This window comes from Melanotaenia boesemani, chromosome 17 (genome assembly GCF_017639745.1).
Source record: "Melanotaenia boesemani isolate fMelBoe1 chromosome 17, fMelBoe1.pri, whole genome shotgun sequence".
NCBI classification, from domain to species: domain Eukaryota; kingdom Metazoa; phylum Chordata; class Actinopteri; order Atheriniformes; family Melanotaeniidae; genus Melanotaenia; species Melanotaenia boesemani.
In genome coordinates this window covers 15,817,387-15,835,538 of record NC_055698.1, presented here as the reverse complement: position 1 = coordinate 15,835,538, position 18,152 = coordinate 15,817,387, and the positions used below count along the sequence as shown (strand labels likewise).

At 38.1% G+C, this 18,152-nt stretch overlaps 1 protein-coding gene across 3 annotated transcripts in view; it reads right to left on the bottom strand.

The window, feature by feature from the left end:
• Positions 1-18,152, bottom strand: part of LOC121656472 (potassium voltage-gated channel subfamily KQT member 4) — a 52,893-nt gene that overhangs the window by 3,799 nt on the left and 30,942 nt on the right. For 2 of the 3 annotated variants that reach the window (XR_006013398.1, XM_042011479.1), the window contains exons 2-12: positions 17,972-18,062; positions 15,458-15,584; positions 15,145-15,320; positions 13,886-14,011; positions 13,612-13,722; positions 13,421-13,516; positions 13,242-13,330; positions 10,124-10,249; positions 7,157-7,386; positions 6,978-7,077; positions 850-981 (exon numbers count right to left, since the gene is read on the bottom strand). Coding sequence is in view for 2 of the 3 variants with exons in the window: in XM_042011479.1 (XP_041867413.1) it covers positions 850-981; positions 6,978-7,077; positions 7,157-7,386; positions 10,124-10,249; positions 13,242-13,330; positions 13,421-13,516; positions 13,612-13,722; positions 13,886-14,011; positions 15,145-15,320; positions 15,458-15,584; positions 17,972-18,062 (1,404 nt within the window). In the remaining variant the exon portion in view is untranslated. The remainder of the gene's footprint in view (positions 1-849; positions 982-6,977; positions 7,078-7,156; positions 7,387-10,123; positions 10,250-13,241; positions 13,331-13,420; positions 13,517-13,611; positions 13,723-13,885; positions 14,012-15,144; positions 15,321-15,457; positions 15,585-17,971; positions 18,063-18,152) is intronic. The other variant, XM_042011480.1, reaches the window with a different exon arrangement.

The following is an 18,152-nucleotide window of genomic DNA, read 5'->3' as shown; positions in this document are numbered from 1 at the left end:
ACGTTGCAACTAAACAATTGGTTAATGATCCAGTTGTGCCACATGTCATATTTAGTTTGCATCAATAATGACTCTGAAGCTGAAATATTTTAATACTTCACTTCCTTCCTTCTCATGTCTGTCCTTGCCTCCTCCTCTTCTATTATTAGTGCTGTAGTAGAATAAAATGCTAATAGAGGATTTTATTAGAGAAACTGAGTGTGCACAAATTGCTAATTAGAAAAAAAAAAAGCTTGTGCACAAGCAGCCATTTGATGTCACTATTTTTTTCACTGCTCCTTTAATATTTCAGTGTGTAACATTTAGGATGAACTGTTGGCATAAACACAACATGAAATAATATCAGTGCTTTGATAGCAGTAAAAAGGTGTGACATTTAAGATTATTTTGTTTTTATTACATTAAAATGATCAAGTTACATCCAAAACAACAGCAGGTCACTCTCCCTGCCACTTTGCTCTATTATATTACTACAGTAGCCCAGTAGTAATATATTATAATATATTACTTACTCTAGAGAAGGCTTCATGTGCTTTTAATGCCACAATAGTTTGTGGGTAAATCTGGGATTATTCCATTGGTTGCAACTCCAAATTGAAGCCAATACATATGTAGATGTAGTACTAGATGACTGCAACCCACATGCAGCAAACACATATACACCTTAAAAAGTAAATAATTTCTTAAAAAGCCAACAAGCAATGCATTGTTGTTTAATGCACTGAAAACAGAAAACTTAAAGTTCTATCTACTTTGCAGATCATAATAGCTGGCAAGTCATTTTAAATTTTGATATGGGTAATATATTGAAATACCTCAGCAAGCAGCTTTTTTCCTTATTGTTATTACCTCATCTGCAGGCTCTTGATGCGGCCCAGCATATCCAGGTGTCCTGCAGAATACTGCTCTATGACATCTTTCACATCATATGGACGCAGTGTTTCTTTAAACTTCCTCTTCGCCACCAAGAATTTCAGGATCCTGCAAACAACAGCTGAAACAGTCAAGCTGGAACAGTCTACAAAACACCATAAAACTTACAACTTCACCTTTTCTCTTTTAATCATTTAAAAACTATGTTAAAATGCAATCATTGCCTTGTCATTGTTCTTAGTTTCCTTTTATATTAGTGGCTTTTTTTTAGTTTGTTTATAATCTGTTTGTCTTTATTGTAACTTCAGTTTGTGGGATGTCCAGGTGCTTTTTCTTGGCCAAGACTCCATGAAAAAATGTGGTTATTTTATTGGGACTTTCCTCATTAGAGATTGGCTATATATAAAAAAAAAAAACTTTAGTGTTTCCACTCCTCAACACAAATGGAAACACAGTAAACCTTTGGAAAAATGCAGGGGCAGGAAGCTATCAAATGATGGTGCCCACCCTGTGAATAACAAGATTAATTAGAGTCAGCATGAACTTATCATTCACAAACAGGCCCATAAAGAAGCAGTCACACTGTGTGGGTATACTGAGATGAAGAGAGCATTTCCCAGAGACATTTTCTTATCAGTACTTGCTGTTTCAGCAATTAGCGCATTTCTGCAGATAGAATAACACACCTCTATTCTATCCCCTGTTTCTGCTCTTTTGTCTGTGTGACAGTCATGTTGGAGCCACTGGTGGACCACAGCGGCTTCCTCTCCCCAGTGCACACGGCACAAAATCACCACCCACAACCCAGTGTGAAGGAGTCACACTGAGGATTGTTGACCCAGCACTACTGTACCAGGCAAACACATCCCTGACAATTTCCTCTGCCAAAGTTGTTCTGGCTGGATGTCAAGCTGGAGGGAATAGAGGATGTGCAAGAACTGGAAGGAAGTGAAGGAAATTTGGGGATGCCTCTGTCCAGCTGCTTTGTTGGCTGGGAGTTTTCTCTTCACTGGTGCTAATGATACTGACTGCACACTAAATGTTAACACAGACACAAAACTGTAAGCGAGAAAAAAAGTATTTTCCCAACCAGAAATTGGTGGGAAAGAAGACTGATATTAGCAAATTACATATATATATATATATATCTATATATATATAGATATATATATAGTGATTAAGTAGCTACTTGTGCTCAGGTGGGTCTGACAAAGGGGGAAAAGCTTTTACAGAATAATAAATGTGTTTACTTGACTTGAAATAGCACTTCTTTTCTGTAAGACATATATTAATATTGTGATAATTTTCTTTCTTTCTCTGGTGTATTACTTAACCATGAGAATTTTTAGATATTCCTAACTCTAACTAGAACAATTCAAATCAAAATGACATAAGGGGGTTGATTTCAAAACTGTGTTAGCCTGGTTAAAGTTATTTTAGCCCTTTCCTCATATGGAAACTTACCAAATTGCACATAAAGTGTAAAAACTGTCAGTAGTTAGACAAAGTGCTGAAGCAGCCTTTGTTATAATAAAGCAACAAATCTGGAGTCAGCCAGGATATTTGCAAAAATTCACAACCTTTTTCTAAGCTTTTAAACTTTATAAATCCAATTAGCAAAGTGTTTAGAATACATTTTATATTATTTAAATATATTTCTTTATTCCGGATACAGAGGGTCCAAGTCCACTGCCCCCGCCTGTGATTTACACCTTTGCAATCCTCTCTCCAAGCGTTTAGATCTTTCACAAAGCAAGACAACAGAGACATAACAATTAAAGAACAAGAAAAAAGTAAAATAGCTTCTACCTCTCAAAAAAAAAACTTCACATGCTCACAGAAATGAAATAGCAACAACGCAAAGATGAGTGTATCAACACATTCAGAAGTATGCACACATCAACACGCACAAGGGTGATGTGACACCTGAACTTGTGAGAGGAAATATTTTCTAAAATAACCACTTCAACCTTTATTGAGATCTGCAGTTCCTGCATTTACAGCTGTCATACACAGCAAACTGTGTTGTGTAGTAACCAATAAAGTAAAGGGGAAGGTGCAAGCGAAGGAGTAGAGGAGCGAAAGGAGGAGGAGCTGGTCCGCAGCTGGTACCTTAGCAGCCATCAGTGCACTCCTCCCCCTAACGCAGCACTCTCTTTCTTGATGACTTCTGCGTTTGGGGTATTTTTGCAGGCAGTCTTTTCTTATTTTGCAGGTGGATGCAGTTTTTTTTTTAAAGCCAGGACTGGTCTCAGGTGTGGGTTAAAGAAAAGGTTGAAAGGGAAAAGGAGGGGTTGCGGGTTGCTTTAGATTCAGCTCCTCCAAAGGTTCCTTAAAAATGCTGACTCTTCTTCCTGGTCACTGAAATGGTTTTAATAACACACAGCCAGGTTTGAGCAGGCCTCACTCTCCCACCTCACAACTCCCAGTCATTTTGCAGTACAACTCACTGAAAAATATTATATCTTCCCAATGGTAGGAAGTTGAGATGTTACAACACAGTGATGACTGGAGGGATGAGAAATGTCAGCTGTGTCTCAAAATGCTTGCAAAGCCAGTGCAAACATTTTTGCAATTCAGCAAAGGTGTATGATAGTTTCCAATGGCAAGGTTTTATCTGGGTATTAAAAATGACTGTTATGCTGACACGGAGCCAAGGAGGGCCCAGTAGAATGAGTCACTGCATGGGGATATCTGATTCTTTGCTAGCTATAACTATAACAAATGTAACCCACATGCAGGGGTATATGAATAGCAGATTATTATGATGCATAAAAATAATAACCTATTAAAAATATTACAGCTGAAAGCTATAAAAAAGCAATGACAAATATGCATGATCAAATTGCTATAAATGGTAAGCAGGCCCAAACTATTTATTTACTAAAGCAGGCACCTCATCAGAGAATGCAAACTTGCAAAAAATGTGTGTTTTGTGCAGTATTGGATTTGTGCATGATTAGAGGTACAGCAGAGAGAGCACAGGCTTTGTTTTCTTTTCATCTTTTCCTCCACTTGCTCCCTTATCACTCTCTACATACATAAACACACCATACACATTTATTAAAGCACTGATAAACCAATGCATTTAAAGTAAAGGTTCAGCACTAAAGTCTTACTGTGTTTCACTGACATCAATCACGACCCTTTCTTAGATGCTGCATGCCTATGTGTGTATTAACACGGTGAAAACACCTGCTGTTTACACACCTGCACTATCTATAGGAACTCCCTCGTTTTACTGTCTGCAGCACATAGCAGCTGAGGTCAGAGCTATCTGCTGAGTCAAGCGCAAACCCGAGAAGAGACCATATAATGCCCTGTCAATGGCATTACGCTGTCACACAATATCACATTGCATCTCTGAAACGGTGAACATCTACCTGCTGTGTATGTACAGTAACATATTACTATGTTCAGACAAATCAACCAAATAATCAACTGGAAACAGTAAGATTAATTATTTGTTCTCATTTACTGTAGAACAAAATGAGATATCCCATTGGTCTAGTTATTAAACAATTATGCCTTCATCTTAGATCTTCCAGTATCATTTGTGGCTTATATGTCATAATCCCAAATGTTCACCCAGAGGAATACTTCTTTTAGGGGTGCCTATGGATCCACGCAAGCAGTGTCACACTGCCTTGGGGAAAGCTACCAGGCTACAATGCTGACACCAGGGGCCAGAAAATAGAGTCATTATAAACTGCTTTCATCACACCCCCCTCAAACCTCCACACCCACCTCCCCCCAGGAGACCAGCCTGGTCCCAGCACCAGATGTTTGCTAGCAATTGTAGTTTTTCTGCTTCCATCAGTGAAAAACTCCATGCAGTTATTCTGTGTGAGTGTGTAAAAATGTCTGTTGGAGACTGTGCATGTTGCTGTGGTGGTTGTCAACCCCTTAAAGTTGTGAACAGGCACCATGTCTCAGTTAAAGAACAGAAATATATTAATGTCTGCTTCTCAATACACATTTATATTTGTGAAAATGTACACATAAAGAAAGAGGGTTCCAGAAACAGAGCTGCAAAATCACCATGTACGAGTTTGTACTCCAATATTTGAGTCAGTTAAGGAAAAAATAAACGCTACTGATCAGAAGCAACACGCAATCAGAATATTTTTGGATCTAAAAAAAAAAATGTTAGTCATTGCATATTAATTACCAGACTAAAATGGTATGGGATCAGCGGTGTGCTGTTGTACTTGATGAGACATTATTTACAGCAAAGACAGCAATTTGCAAAGAGGGGGTGAAGATTCCTCTACATGCTTGGACATTGCTTATGGTGTCCCACAGGGGTCAGTGTTGGATCCAAAATTGTTTTTAATTTATATGAATGACTTTTGTACATATGAGGTGTTGTGATGGATTTACTGAATGTAGCCACTTCTAAAATTAATGACTAAAAGTGTAAAATACAAACCTTAAAATTTTGAAACTGTTCATGCTAAAGAAAATACAAGGTTTCAAGAAAACTTCTATTCTTTGTAAAATAAAACATATTCTGGATCATGAATCACTTCATATCTTCCGTTGCTCTGTTGCTCATATGTCATGGTATAACATGGCTTGAGCTTGTTTTGATGTGTTCAGGCCAGAAAGGCCAGAACTTGAAAACATCACCGCATCTGTACGTCAACTTAATCTTAATAGAAAGTGAGTCATCAGTAGGACAATTATTGTTTGTGTGTTCTCTACGGCCAGGAATTCTCTGCTGCATTCTCACAAAAAATACTTAATTGGCATTTTGGTGGACTGCACAGGAAATGAATGTAAAATGTATAATGCTGCGTTTTCTTTGCAGCACATAGAGAATGGCTGATGAGGCTTTCCGATGGCGGATTTTGTGCTGATATCATTATCAGTTTTATTAAAGCTTATACAAAATATTGGCAAGCAAACAAAGCAACATACAGGTCAGCAGAAGAGGGTATGAAGCAGCAACTTTTATCAACATGCACACTAACTGCTAAGGCTCCAGAGGAGTGTTCAGTTTTCTATTAGTTTTTTTTAAGAGCTTGTTTTTGTGTTTTAAGCGATTTTTATGCAGAAATATAGAAAATTCCATCCAAGCTTCATTGCATGTCAGATTTTCTTCACAGAAAATACTACTGCATAAGTTTTGCAAGCCATTATTATTATGGTGTCCTGTGTGCACACCTGTTAATAAGGTACCTTTTTTATAATATATCCACATTTTACTGTAACATAAAGGCATTGGTGCTTCAGTTACAGGAAGAGATAAGAGATAGCAGTGATAGAAACTGACATCATTGTTGGATCATCATCAACAACGATCTTATTTACAGATGTCCTTGTCTCATGTGTACAGAATCATTTGTCTCTGTTCAATTGCACTATACTGTGATACTCAAGCAGGATGGTGCTTGCATTTATGGGTGTGCACATGTGTATGCGTGTGTGTGTGTGTGTGCGCACGTGTGTGTGCAAGTGTGAGCTTTGTAAGCAGCCTCCTTTTCATGCCACCTTACAGACAACCAGCTGAATAAAGCAGGCTAAATGAGCAACAAGGTCACATGAGAGAACATACCCTGCTTGCAGGAGGGCTCAGTTACCTCTCCTAAGTGGACATTTCTACCCTGTCAGCTCAATTTGCACACGGTAGCACCTAAATGGAAGCATACCATGTTTGTCTGTTAATGTAGACTGTACCTGGTCTGGTATACTTGCATTGGTTGTTTGTATGAACAGAGCAGCCTTATTGTGTACATGAAAAGAGGCGCAGCCAGTCTAGCCCGTAGCTATGAGCTGTATTATGAGATGCTCAAAATGCACCAAGATTTTCTCCATCATTTAGTGGAAAATACCTTCTTAAATCTAACTAAAAGTGAAAAAATTCATCCCTAAAACTTGACTGATGAGCTGAAAATGATCTGTGGATGTTGAAGCCAGACCGTCGCTACAGGATTCCTTCAGAAAGTAAGGAGCAGAAGACGCTCCTTGCAGTTTGCAGGCTCTAAATGTGCCTGTATGATTTTTTTTCCCCAGGTGCTCCAGATTCTTCCCCCAGTTACTAAAAAACATGCATTTCAGGTTATTTTATAACTTTGAAAAGGCTAAAACAAATATCTCACCTGACAGCTCTTATAAGTGTCTTCACTGCTGGAATCACCTCCTCCATGGTCACGTCACAGTATGGTCTGTCTTCCACGCTGTCCTCTCCAACACCCTCCACTGGGCCCAGGTACAGGGAAATAGTCAGGAACCTTATGATTCTTTCTGAGTGTTAATTAAATGTGTGTGTGCTGCTTACCGTCCACAGGGGGACGAGGTTTGAGGCGAAGAGAGGTGCGAAAGCGTGTGCGGTCATTAAAACTCCAGCTCTTTTGGACCTTTCCAGGACTGGTAGCTTCAGGGACATTCTCCTGGCTGGGAGAGCGGCGGACACTGGAGCCAGGCGGTAGTGGTGACGCCTTATTCCGAATGGTTTGGGATGAACGGGAATTGTTCATCCTGATTCGATCGCGGAAGCCCATTTTACTGCTGACAGTGAAGTCAAAACAGTTAAACACATACAGACTGTACTATTTATGGATAATGACAGGCAGTGAATTCTTTTTTATTGCGCTGTTCACACAATGCTTTTGGTTCTCAAGAATAACTACTCTGTATTATCCTGGGAGTTTAGGAAAGAAGCAGAATGGCAGCCTGAGTTGGTTAAAAGGAAGTTAGCAATTGGGGGAGAGAGAGAGAGAGAGAGAGAGAGAGCACAAAAACAATGGCTTTAGACTTTATTAACAGCGATTACAAAAGAAAAAAAAAAAGAGACAAAACAGAGACACAAACAGATATTTCGTCTCAGTGAAGGACAGTGTAGCTGACTTAGAAAAGATGCAGTTTCACCACAGGCACCACTCAACATTGCTAAGAACTGATTCTGCCCCAAAGATTAGCTTTTTTTAATGTGCCTGTCTTAGCAATTGAATCAGCAAACTCAGACTGAAATCTGATTTAATGCTGTGAGGGCAGACAATGCTCCACCTACCATCAGAGAAGCCACCTTAATCCCTTCAGCAAAGTGTATAAGCATCAAAATATTGTGCAGCCATACAAAACATGTCTTATTAAGTACTAAGTACCACTCACCACAGGCCAAGTCAGCCAGATACGTCAAGTCATCTATTCACAGAAAAAAAAGCTATTTGGCAGCCACTTTACAAAAGATTGACCCCTAATGCTGCTGCTGTAGCATGCTCTTGTGGACGGCTCCCACTCTACAGCCACTTACAGGTTGCATACTGTCACGGATCCATAAGGCAACGCAAACGTCATGCACCACAGAGCAATTCCAGCCATGTTGTTCACTCAGACATTTTTTTTTCGATGATATACTCTTTGTCTTGCATGTGATGCACAGCAGCGAGCCATTTAAATTAAAATTTAAATAGCCAAAGAATGTTAGTGGAAACAGCATTTCATACAAGCAATCTGAAATGCTTCAGGTAGACTGGAAGAAATCGGGAAGATAGAGTGAAAGGCCATTGCATGCCATTGGGGAAGGAAGTAAATGGTCTGGGTGCATTCAGAACCTTAAACTTCAATGCTTCTAAAACACTGAAAGAATATAGCATGCAAACAGAAGCACTTAAAACCCCTGCAAAAATACAACACAAGCAAGATCATTTGGCACACAAGATCATTGGGCACACAAGATCATTATGGCAAGTCTGGAATAAGAATGCATGATCAGTCTGTTGCACCTTTTTCAGAAATATATAGACAATAAACAGTCAAAACAACCAAGCAGAAAGAAAAGAAACTGATGCATGAAACTATCTCAAGCTTTTTAAACTTTTAAAGTTTTTTTATATTTATATTTCATCAAAGACTTTTGATGAAAGGAAAAACATGGATTGAATTAATCAGTCATAAACCATCTATGATTTATGACTAAAACAAACCTGAATATAGAAAATGTCTTTAAAGTGAATGATAAATGCAAACATTTGTGGACCAGCATGTAGAGCCTGTTTGAAACCTTTAATTGGTAGCCCATTGCTGCTAATTTAAATGGTATTTTGGTATCTGCTCTTATATGCAACAATAATTCAACTCCTCTTTGATGCTTCAGCAGTCACTACATCGCCCCACAAATATTTAAAGGGTTCAGGCACAGGTAAGCAGAATGAGCATTTAAAGGTGTAAGAGCTGCGTTTTCGTTAGGCGACGTTGTAGCGTGCCCCGTGCACAAGCTTGTTGCCGTGGATACCTCTGCTTGCGGCCAGCATGAATCCGGAAGAGACCCCGCTTTTTAGAAAGGAGCTGACTGGGGAGACACACAAGGCAGAGGGAGAGAGGGTGAGGGGAGTAGTGGAGGAAGTGGGGGTGAGGAGGGGAAGAAGCTCAGGGACACAACCTGGGTACACGAAGAACCCATTGTGACGTAATAGGTAGCCAAGGGGAGAAAAAAACGGGAGAGGAGTGAGTTAAAAGGGAGAAGTCTGACATCTCAATATTCCAAATAGCCCTTTAATATCCTGCTCCTCTTAACTGTGCATCTGAGAGGCAATTTTGGATTATAGAGACATATTCAGTTAGATAGGAAAAGGTGGGTTTTGGTGAAGGATCATGCCAAGGTAGCAGGTAACGTTTCACCTGAGTATAGTCATCATGGTGTAAAAGAAGCTGCTTTAAAAAAACAGTTTACTTTACCAGTAAATACACCTTAAAACGCTTTCTTAAAACGCATGCAGAAATCCGATATCAGCCCATTTAACCTTGATTAAAATTTTAGGTATATGCTAACAAATCTAGTGGCGTAAGCCCATTCTAACTATTAATACTATTTACTCAACAAGCACAGCTCATGACGTGTAGAACAAACCTGCATGGACCTTTTGCCTTCCTGAGAACAGATGGAGGAGAGATGATGGATGCCATGAAAAAGATACAACGGACATAAAGGGAAAGAAAGAGGAGGACAGGAAGAGGAAGCCCATGAGTAAATGGCATAAGGTGGGAGAGATGGCGAGAGTATGAGCTAGCCAGACAAAGACACAGAGAAGCTGGAAGCCCTGCAACACAGTGGTCTCAGATGATGTTAGTGAAGTGTTTAGTGGTGTTAGCACCTCCATGCAGAAGGCTCTGGGAGCACCCTTTCTTAATTTCTTTATGTGTACACGAGTTGAACATACTGTTTTTTCACTTGTGTCTGGGGATCAGACTTTTGGCCACCTGTCAGGATGAACTGTGTTGCTGTAAGAAGTGGCGAAGTGCGTACCTGTCCCTCGACAGGTAGGGGGAGCTGTAGGGCCGCAGCCCAGACAGCAGCGTGTGGTAGGAGTTCTGGAGAACCTTCTTGGTGTTACGTTGTCGCTGGAGGTGACTGAACAGTAGCGTCAGTTCTCTGACACCCACGTGCACAAACAAAAAACACATGACAAATGAACAAAAAAAACTTAAAACAATGGAAAAAGCCACAAAAGGCCAAATCAATGGTCCAAACACTCAAAAGAAGAGGGTTACATGAGAGAAATGAGATGTTCACAGGGTCCAAAATTAATTCCTTTGGCTCAGTGCAATCCAGTCTCAACAGAATTTGCTGAATAAAAATGTTTGTCCACTTGAGCAATAGAGTGTAGTTTTTACCACCATGCTTTAAAAACGTTGAGATGACAGCGATTTGTTAAGGAGTTTTTTTGGTGTCATGTTGTGTTGGTGAGCACTGAAACTGAAGTTTTCTAAGCCTAACCATGGATTACTGAACGTCTAACCATGAATGTTATCTTAACCCTGCCCAAGTACCTTTAACTGTAAATTGACATTATCAGCAGATGGATTAAATTAGAAAAGTAAATAATCAGTACAGTAAATTTTACAATTTGTCAATAGATTATGCAAATTAACTAAAAAAAATTACCATAAATTGTGCTTTCCTTTACTTTATTTGTACCTGTAATAAATTTGCATGATGCATTATTTGACCAACAGTAGTCGACTCCAGTTGTTAGCATGCAAACTCATCTCTAGCATCGCCTTCAAGGATGATGCTCAAGATGAAAAGTTATTCCGACACTGTGAAACGGAAGACCCAAAATATTAGAGAAATGGATTTATTTAAATAAATTAAAAGTAACATATCGCTGCTGTCGGGCCAAAACCTCCTATGTCCAAAATTCGCGATTTTTGTTTTCCTTCATAAATCAGTACTATTGGTCATGTCTGTTTGTTGTTTTACAAATATTTAACCAAAGATATATGATTAAAACACAATACAAAGTTTGATGACATTATGTCCAGTTATGACAAAACCATTCCATTTTTTTCATTTTTTGAAAAATGACAGTTTTGGAGATAGGAGGTTTTTGCCCGACAGCAGCGATACGTAAGATATAATGGACGTTCAGGTCAAATTAGTTCCAGCCAGCGCATTTCATATGATTTACTTGCAACCATAATGACACCCACTTTTATAATATATCCACATTTGACCTTCAGAGGAAATAATTTTGGACCCCGGATGTAAACTTTCATGCAAACTTATATAATTATATGAGATGAAAATTTCACTTGATGTTTACATAAAACAGATGCATGTTTATGTTTCTCATATTCCCCTCCTTTTAAGAAAATAAATATTAGTCAAATTAATGCATGAATATAACATTCCATGTCAAGTTAAATGGAGTTCCCACCTAAACATTTCAGATTTTAATTAGAAAAAAATGGTAAAAGGTGAAAGAAAATTATGGCTAAATTATAAATATTTCAGTTAAGAGTGAATTATTTAAGAAAAACAAGTAATTTTTGCAGATAATGGGATTTACAGTAATTTGGCTAAATTCCTGAGCAAGTTAAGTGTTGAAAAAGGGAACTAAAAATGTTAGATTGTTATGATTTAGATTTAGATTCTTATGGCTTTGGTCAGTTTAGCACATTTAATATGGATTTTTTTTTAAAATATATGCATCCAGTTACCAGTCAAATCCCACATGAAAGTATTTATTTAAATTTGTACATATCTAATTCTACTGTCGTTCATTTGCATAATAAATCATATAATTGCAAAAAGCACTGATTGATATAAATAAAACTGAAATGAGGGAGAAAGTTAATATATAATGAGTGACAAAGATTGTTCAGCTTAAATCATAAATGCCAATTTGTGTTTTTTGTTAACCCTTTATAGACCAGGGATGGGATGACAAGTGTCATTTTATGTTGCCAGCAATGGATTGGGTGTGAAAGGGTTAATTCCAGCACAATTAATGATCAGAGCAACACTGTTTTAAATAAACCAAAACATGTTTATCAAATAAAGTGAAAATTTATAACTATTTTTCACATCACAAATATTAAGTCACTTTCATTATAAGTTCATGAGCATTTTAATCACTCAAACTTTTTCTAACTAAATATTTTTATTTCTCACCCATGTCTGCTAATCTTGGTAGTTCATCACTATGTTTTTAATGTACATTACATCTATTTTTATTGCTCCATTTTAACCTTCAGTAATTTTACTTATTTTCTTTTATTTATTTTTGTTACTTCTGCCCTCTGGATTGGTTTCAGTGTCTCCCTTTAACAGAATGAGCCTCTTTACAAATGATCTAACACAACTTCCTTTAAAATAACCCGTTAAGGCCCGACCCATGAAAAAATGGTAAGAAAAGTAAAAAATTTTTAATATGAGGTCTTTATTTGGCCCTTTAACAAAATGTAACAAAAAATTTACTTTTTTGGGGGGGGTGGGGGTGATATATTAAAAATATTATAATGTGATTTTTCTGCTTCTGGGTATCTATTAGGGGACAGAATGAATTATCAGATTGTGTTCAACAGGATTTTGAGCAAAGTTTTTACCATAAATTGAAGCAAAATGTCTCAGAAACTGTATGTAACAAATATGTCACGCCGGGCTCTTATGGGTTAATTATTTTCAGTTCAGTACCAAATTTATAAGAAATGCTTTTGTAAACAAGTTATTTGTGTTTCTTATTAAAATGTATTTGATATAAGTTTTGATTTTTGTCACAAAGACATAAAAAAAATGTTCAATCTTAAAAAAAATGTTTGAATTGACATGTGCAAAAGAATAAAACCACTGTTAAGAACAAAATAAATTTATATAATTTTCCAAATAAAATGGATAGCTAATCAAAATTATTTCATTTACAGCAACCCTTAAATTAAAAACTTGCTCACAAACAAAAGGTAGCAGGTGTGATATACGTTGTTTTCTCACAATGAAAAGAAACAGAAACCAGTTTTTACAATCTACTCTAGTATTTGCCTTATGAGATTCTGTGATGCAACTCTAAACTCTTTTAGTTTTAAATAACAAGAGCCACAGCAGATTTCTGATTCTGGATGGATCCACTGACAGGTGCACCTACCTGAATGAAGGCAGCATGCTGTCATAGAAGTACCATGTAGCTGTTAGATAGGAGTGTTTGGCATCGGTGGAATAGAGGCGCCATGCAGCCTAAGAAAAAGCACACAAAACAGGGTTCAAGGAAAACTTAACTTTCCCCAGTTAAGTGTGAATGTAAAACACCCACATAACTCTCATTACCTGTATGAGATTGGCAGCAGGCATCCTCCTCTTCTCAAAGTGCTTCTGTCTGTGCTGTTCTTGAACCTTCAAGGCAAAGCCTGAACCTAAAATTCCCTGAGGGTGAAAGTTCAAATCAAAGTCAGGGGTGCAACTCGTGGTTTTGGACTAAACTGGAGGATTCAAACTGGGATGTTAGAAAATATACTTACAGCAGGCAAGGCAAAGAAGGATACTCCCAGAAGAGCAAAGCCAGCAGCAAGGAGTCGCCCTTGCCACGTTCGAGGGGTCTTGTCACCATAGCCAATAGTGGTCAAAGTTATCTGAGTGGATGAAAAATAACTGATCTTATGCACAAAATACAATCAGTGTAAAAAATTAAACCTGTACAATTTGTTGTGATTCAGGAAGAATAAAAACAGGTGTTAAAATCTTGCACATATCTCCATTGCAACCTCTTACAAGGGAGATATATACAGTACTTACAGTTCCCCACCAGAGGGAGTCTGCATAGGTGCCGAAATCAGAGTTGTTGTCTTTCTCAGCCAGGTAGACTAGGAACGAGGCGAAAATGAGGACCAAGAAACCTATATACCAGGCTGTAATCAGCTCCTGCAAGACAGAGAGCAGATATCAATCACATGTCAGCAGCAGCGTCTTTACTGCAGAGTTCGAGTGTGGACTCGAACTCTGCTGCTCGAATCCTCACTAAGACCAAGAAAGTGGACCACATCAGTCCAGCTCTGAGGTCTTCACACTGACTGTGTCAGAGGAGAGAAGTTCTGCTGCTGGTCTATAAAGCTCTGAATGGTTTAGGACCAAAATACATCAATGACCTCTTGACCCAGTATGAACCTACCAGAACCCTCAGGTCATCTGGATCCAGTTTGTTATCAGTTCCCAGAGTCAGAACCAGACATGGAGAAGCTGCATTCAGCTTCTATGCTCCACTTGTCTGGAACAAACTCCCAGAAAGCCTCAGATCAGCTGAAACACTCAGTTTATTTAAATCCAGGTTAAAGACCCACCTGTTCTCTCCTGCATTTCAACAGCTTTTATTTTAAAAAAGTCCAAATCTGTATCTGTTTCTTTTAAGCTTAAATTTTTAAACTTGATCATGTTTTAATACTGTTTTCATCCAATGTTCTTTCATTTTCCTTTTTTTTTTGTTTTAATGTTAAATTATGTTTCTTGTATTCTGTAAAGCCTTTTTAATAACCAGTCATTGAATAGTGCTATACAAATAAACTGGCCTTGCCTTGCCTTACTGTAGTCTTTACCACATCACTATCATCATTATTGGGTAAGTTATCATCATAATCACATTTGGCTTGCACTTTGACTTGGCTACACTGTTATGCTTAGACAGCTGATGCATCGATTTATCATCATCAAAGCTGACTGCATGTTTTGCATCTGAATATGGAGTGTCAGGCGTTAAACTCTGCACCAACAGTAACAACAAATTGAGTGTGAAAGTGAGTGTGATGTTTCAGGGCAGTAAACATTAAGTACAAGCTGATAATTCATTGCACTCAACACATTTTCTTTTACAGTGACTGTTAATAAGCTGTTTATACAATCAATGATCATTAGTGTGAATGCCAAAAGGCCTTAAATGGCAGCTGTCAGACTTTTTTTTTCAATAATCCGTAAATCTAAATGTGGTTAACATGAGTAAGCATATTTTTAATCAAATTTAATGACTTTGAATTCCTCATGTAAAAAAAAATTGTTTTCCTCACCTTACTGTGAGCATAAACTACTGAGCCCAGTAGTTTCCAGGTGCCTCCCCGTCGGTCCATACGGACCATACGCAAGATCTGCAGGAAACGCATGCTGCGCAGGGCAGATGTGGCAAAGATGTTGCCCTGAGTCCCTGCAGCAATCACCGCCAGCGATGCCACAAACACTATGAAGTCTACAGCAAAGACAGTCAAGCCAAAGAGAGAGAAATAGTAGGTGGGCTTGATGATGGTAGTTTCTGGTGCTGTTTCACAAGAAGACATGGGACTACTACATAGTTCCATCTACTGTTCCACACACATGCACACTAACCTATAACACAGAAGGGCTTCCTGGCAAATCTCAGACGCCCTTGCCATCCACGGTATCTGCAACAACAGCCTGCTGCCCAGATCCTGATGAAGTACTCCATCCCAAAAACCACAATCATGACAAACTCCTGCAAATCAATCACAAATTATGTAAAAAAAAAAAAAAAAAATGAGAGCTGAAACATGATCAATTTTAAGCCATACATGTCTTATCAAAAGTAAAGTCCCACCAATTACATTTATTCTTTATGGTATTTTATAATATATCTTTAATATAAAATAAGGCACACAAACACTTTTTAAAATGTTTATGTCCCTTCCCCATGACTATAAATTCAGGTAAGACCATAAGTAAAATTCAACATGAAAATGAAAATGGTCATACTGGCCGATGAGTGGGGGGATGGACTGCAGAAAGATGATGAGAATATGCCTCATCACTGATTTGTTCACTAAGGATTTTTCAAGTGATTTAATGGTATCAGTCACATTTTTAACATTTCTCTAATAGAGCTTGAAGTTTAACATATAAATGATGGCTCCATTTAGAATAAGTTGCTCACAGATCAATGGGCCATGTCATGGTAGCTACAACCAACTTTTATAAACAGTGCATTTTGTGGAAGCAAACAGCATTCTGCAAACTGTTACTCAGTTCATTTAAACATAGCCCTTGTGTAGCAAATATTTAGCATGTGTTGTCTTAACAAAACATCCAAGTTATCTATTTAATCTAAACTATCAAATCAGTGTTTATGAATAGCTTAATGTATTTGGTGCTTGGTAATAACTTTAAGAAACTACAGGGCTACACTTTAGTTCTGTGGAATGGCTTAGATTAATATGTTGTAATAAAAAATGGAAAAAGTATAATGGTAAGTATATTTTTACATGTTAGTGGTGTTAGCAACTTGAACATTCAGACAGCCATGGGTAGCCAGTGGAGTTAGATGAGCAATGCAGTAATGAGTGCTGATTAAACACCAGACACCCAGTTGTGTTCTGGACCACCTGTAAGGGCTTCATTGAGCATACTGGGAACCAGCTGGGGGAGCAGTAGTTGGGGTGAGATATTCACCATGGCTTGTACCAAGAGCTGGGTTGTATGTTGAGTCAGATACATCCAGATTTTTCTTATTTCGTGAAGTGAAGTTACATGACTTAAGTCGAAATGCAACATGGTCAAAGAAAGAAAAAAGGTCATCGAGTTTTTTTTCCATCTTTGGTGGGAAGACAGTTGAAAAGATGATAAATGTTAAAACGGTGTTGGACTAAATGATTGGCTGAGATGATCAATAGCTCAGATTTACAGAGGCTTAAATGAAGGTGGTACATCACTTGTAACAGATGTGCAGCTTCCTTGTGTAGTTTATAATCCCTCAAGTCTATTTATTCAACTTCTCCAAGAACATCCCTTTAATGAACTATTAAAATAAAAACAGAAATATTTCCTCAGATGAGCTGTATTTTCACTTTTAAACTGACATATTTTATTTAAATTAAATAAAAAGACATAGGCTGGTATCAGATTCTAATAATCAACTGGCAAACTTTAACTATAAATGTTTTTATGCCAGTGTTACTTTACGTTTGACAAGTTGAGTTAAGGTTGCTTTCATGTTGAAATAAAATTAGAGCTTGGTAAGTATCATAGCCAGTCTTTGCAGGTACACCTTGCCTGTCCAGTTACCCCCACCTTAAAGCTGTAGCCTTTTGTGTTTTCCAATACCTAAAAATTCCCAATGAACTTTGTTGTTTTTCCATGGGGAAAGGTTTAATGTGTTCACCTTCTTCAGTCATCACATAAAACTGACAGTCTGCTCCCACCAATGAGAAAAGGACAGCTTCCTGCGCTTTCTCTCTGACAAGTCATTTAAAGAGCTAATGCTGCAGGTATGAAATGCTGGAAAATTTTCATTGTTTTGAAACCATGACTTTTTAAAACTGTGGTACAGTATATCTTGAAACCTGAAGTCAGCCCATGTCTGCTTTCAGGTTCCTGGAATGCACAGACTGCTCAACGTATACAAAGCTATTTGTCATTAGAGCAAATGTTTGAGTGTGTAATGTTCACTAACAGCCATCAGCCGGCAAATGGGAAGGTGATTGATCCAAAGAGTGAACTGAGGGAATGTGAAAAGCATCAACATTAAATAACATAAAGATAGGCAAGCTGGGAAGAGAGGTGGTTGAGTCAGGTTAAGAAGGCGAAAGCGAGTGTCCATTACTTTTAACAAAAGATGTTGTAGCATAGAGGACGAGGGGAGATTAAGGCATAGCTATTAGGATTAATGCATCATGTCTGTGATTTCCTGCACAGTCAACAACACCTGAATCCTCCATCCTGCTTACATGACTGTCTGTGGCTGCCAAATGAAACAACGCATGTGCAAGATATACTGCAGTAAATGAGATGCAGCAATGCTGTATGAAAATGCGTGGTAGGTTCATGTATGTGTGTTTATGTGCTTTGTGTTTGTGGGACAGCAAAAGCAAAACAAGGAAGAGGTCTTACCAAGATAAAGAGGCCTTGGTTGGCCATCTTCTGGTGGTCGGGGATGGTGGAGAAGACAGACAATACCAAGCAGCTGAACACCAGCAAAAAACTGAAACACAGACACACATTTCAAAATATATAGACACAATAAACCTCACAGTTTCATATTAATCCCCTCAAAGCAAATGGACTAAATAAA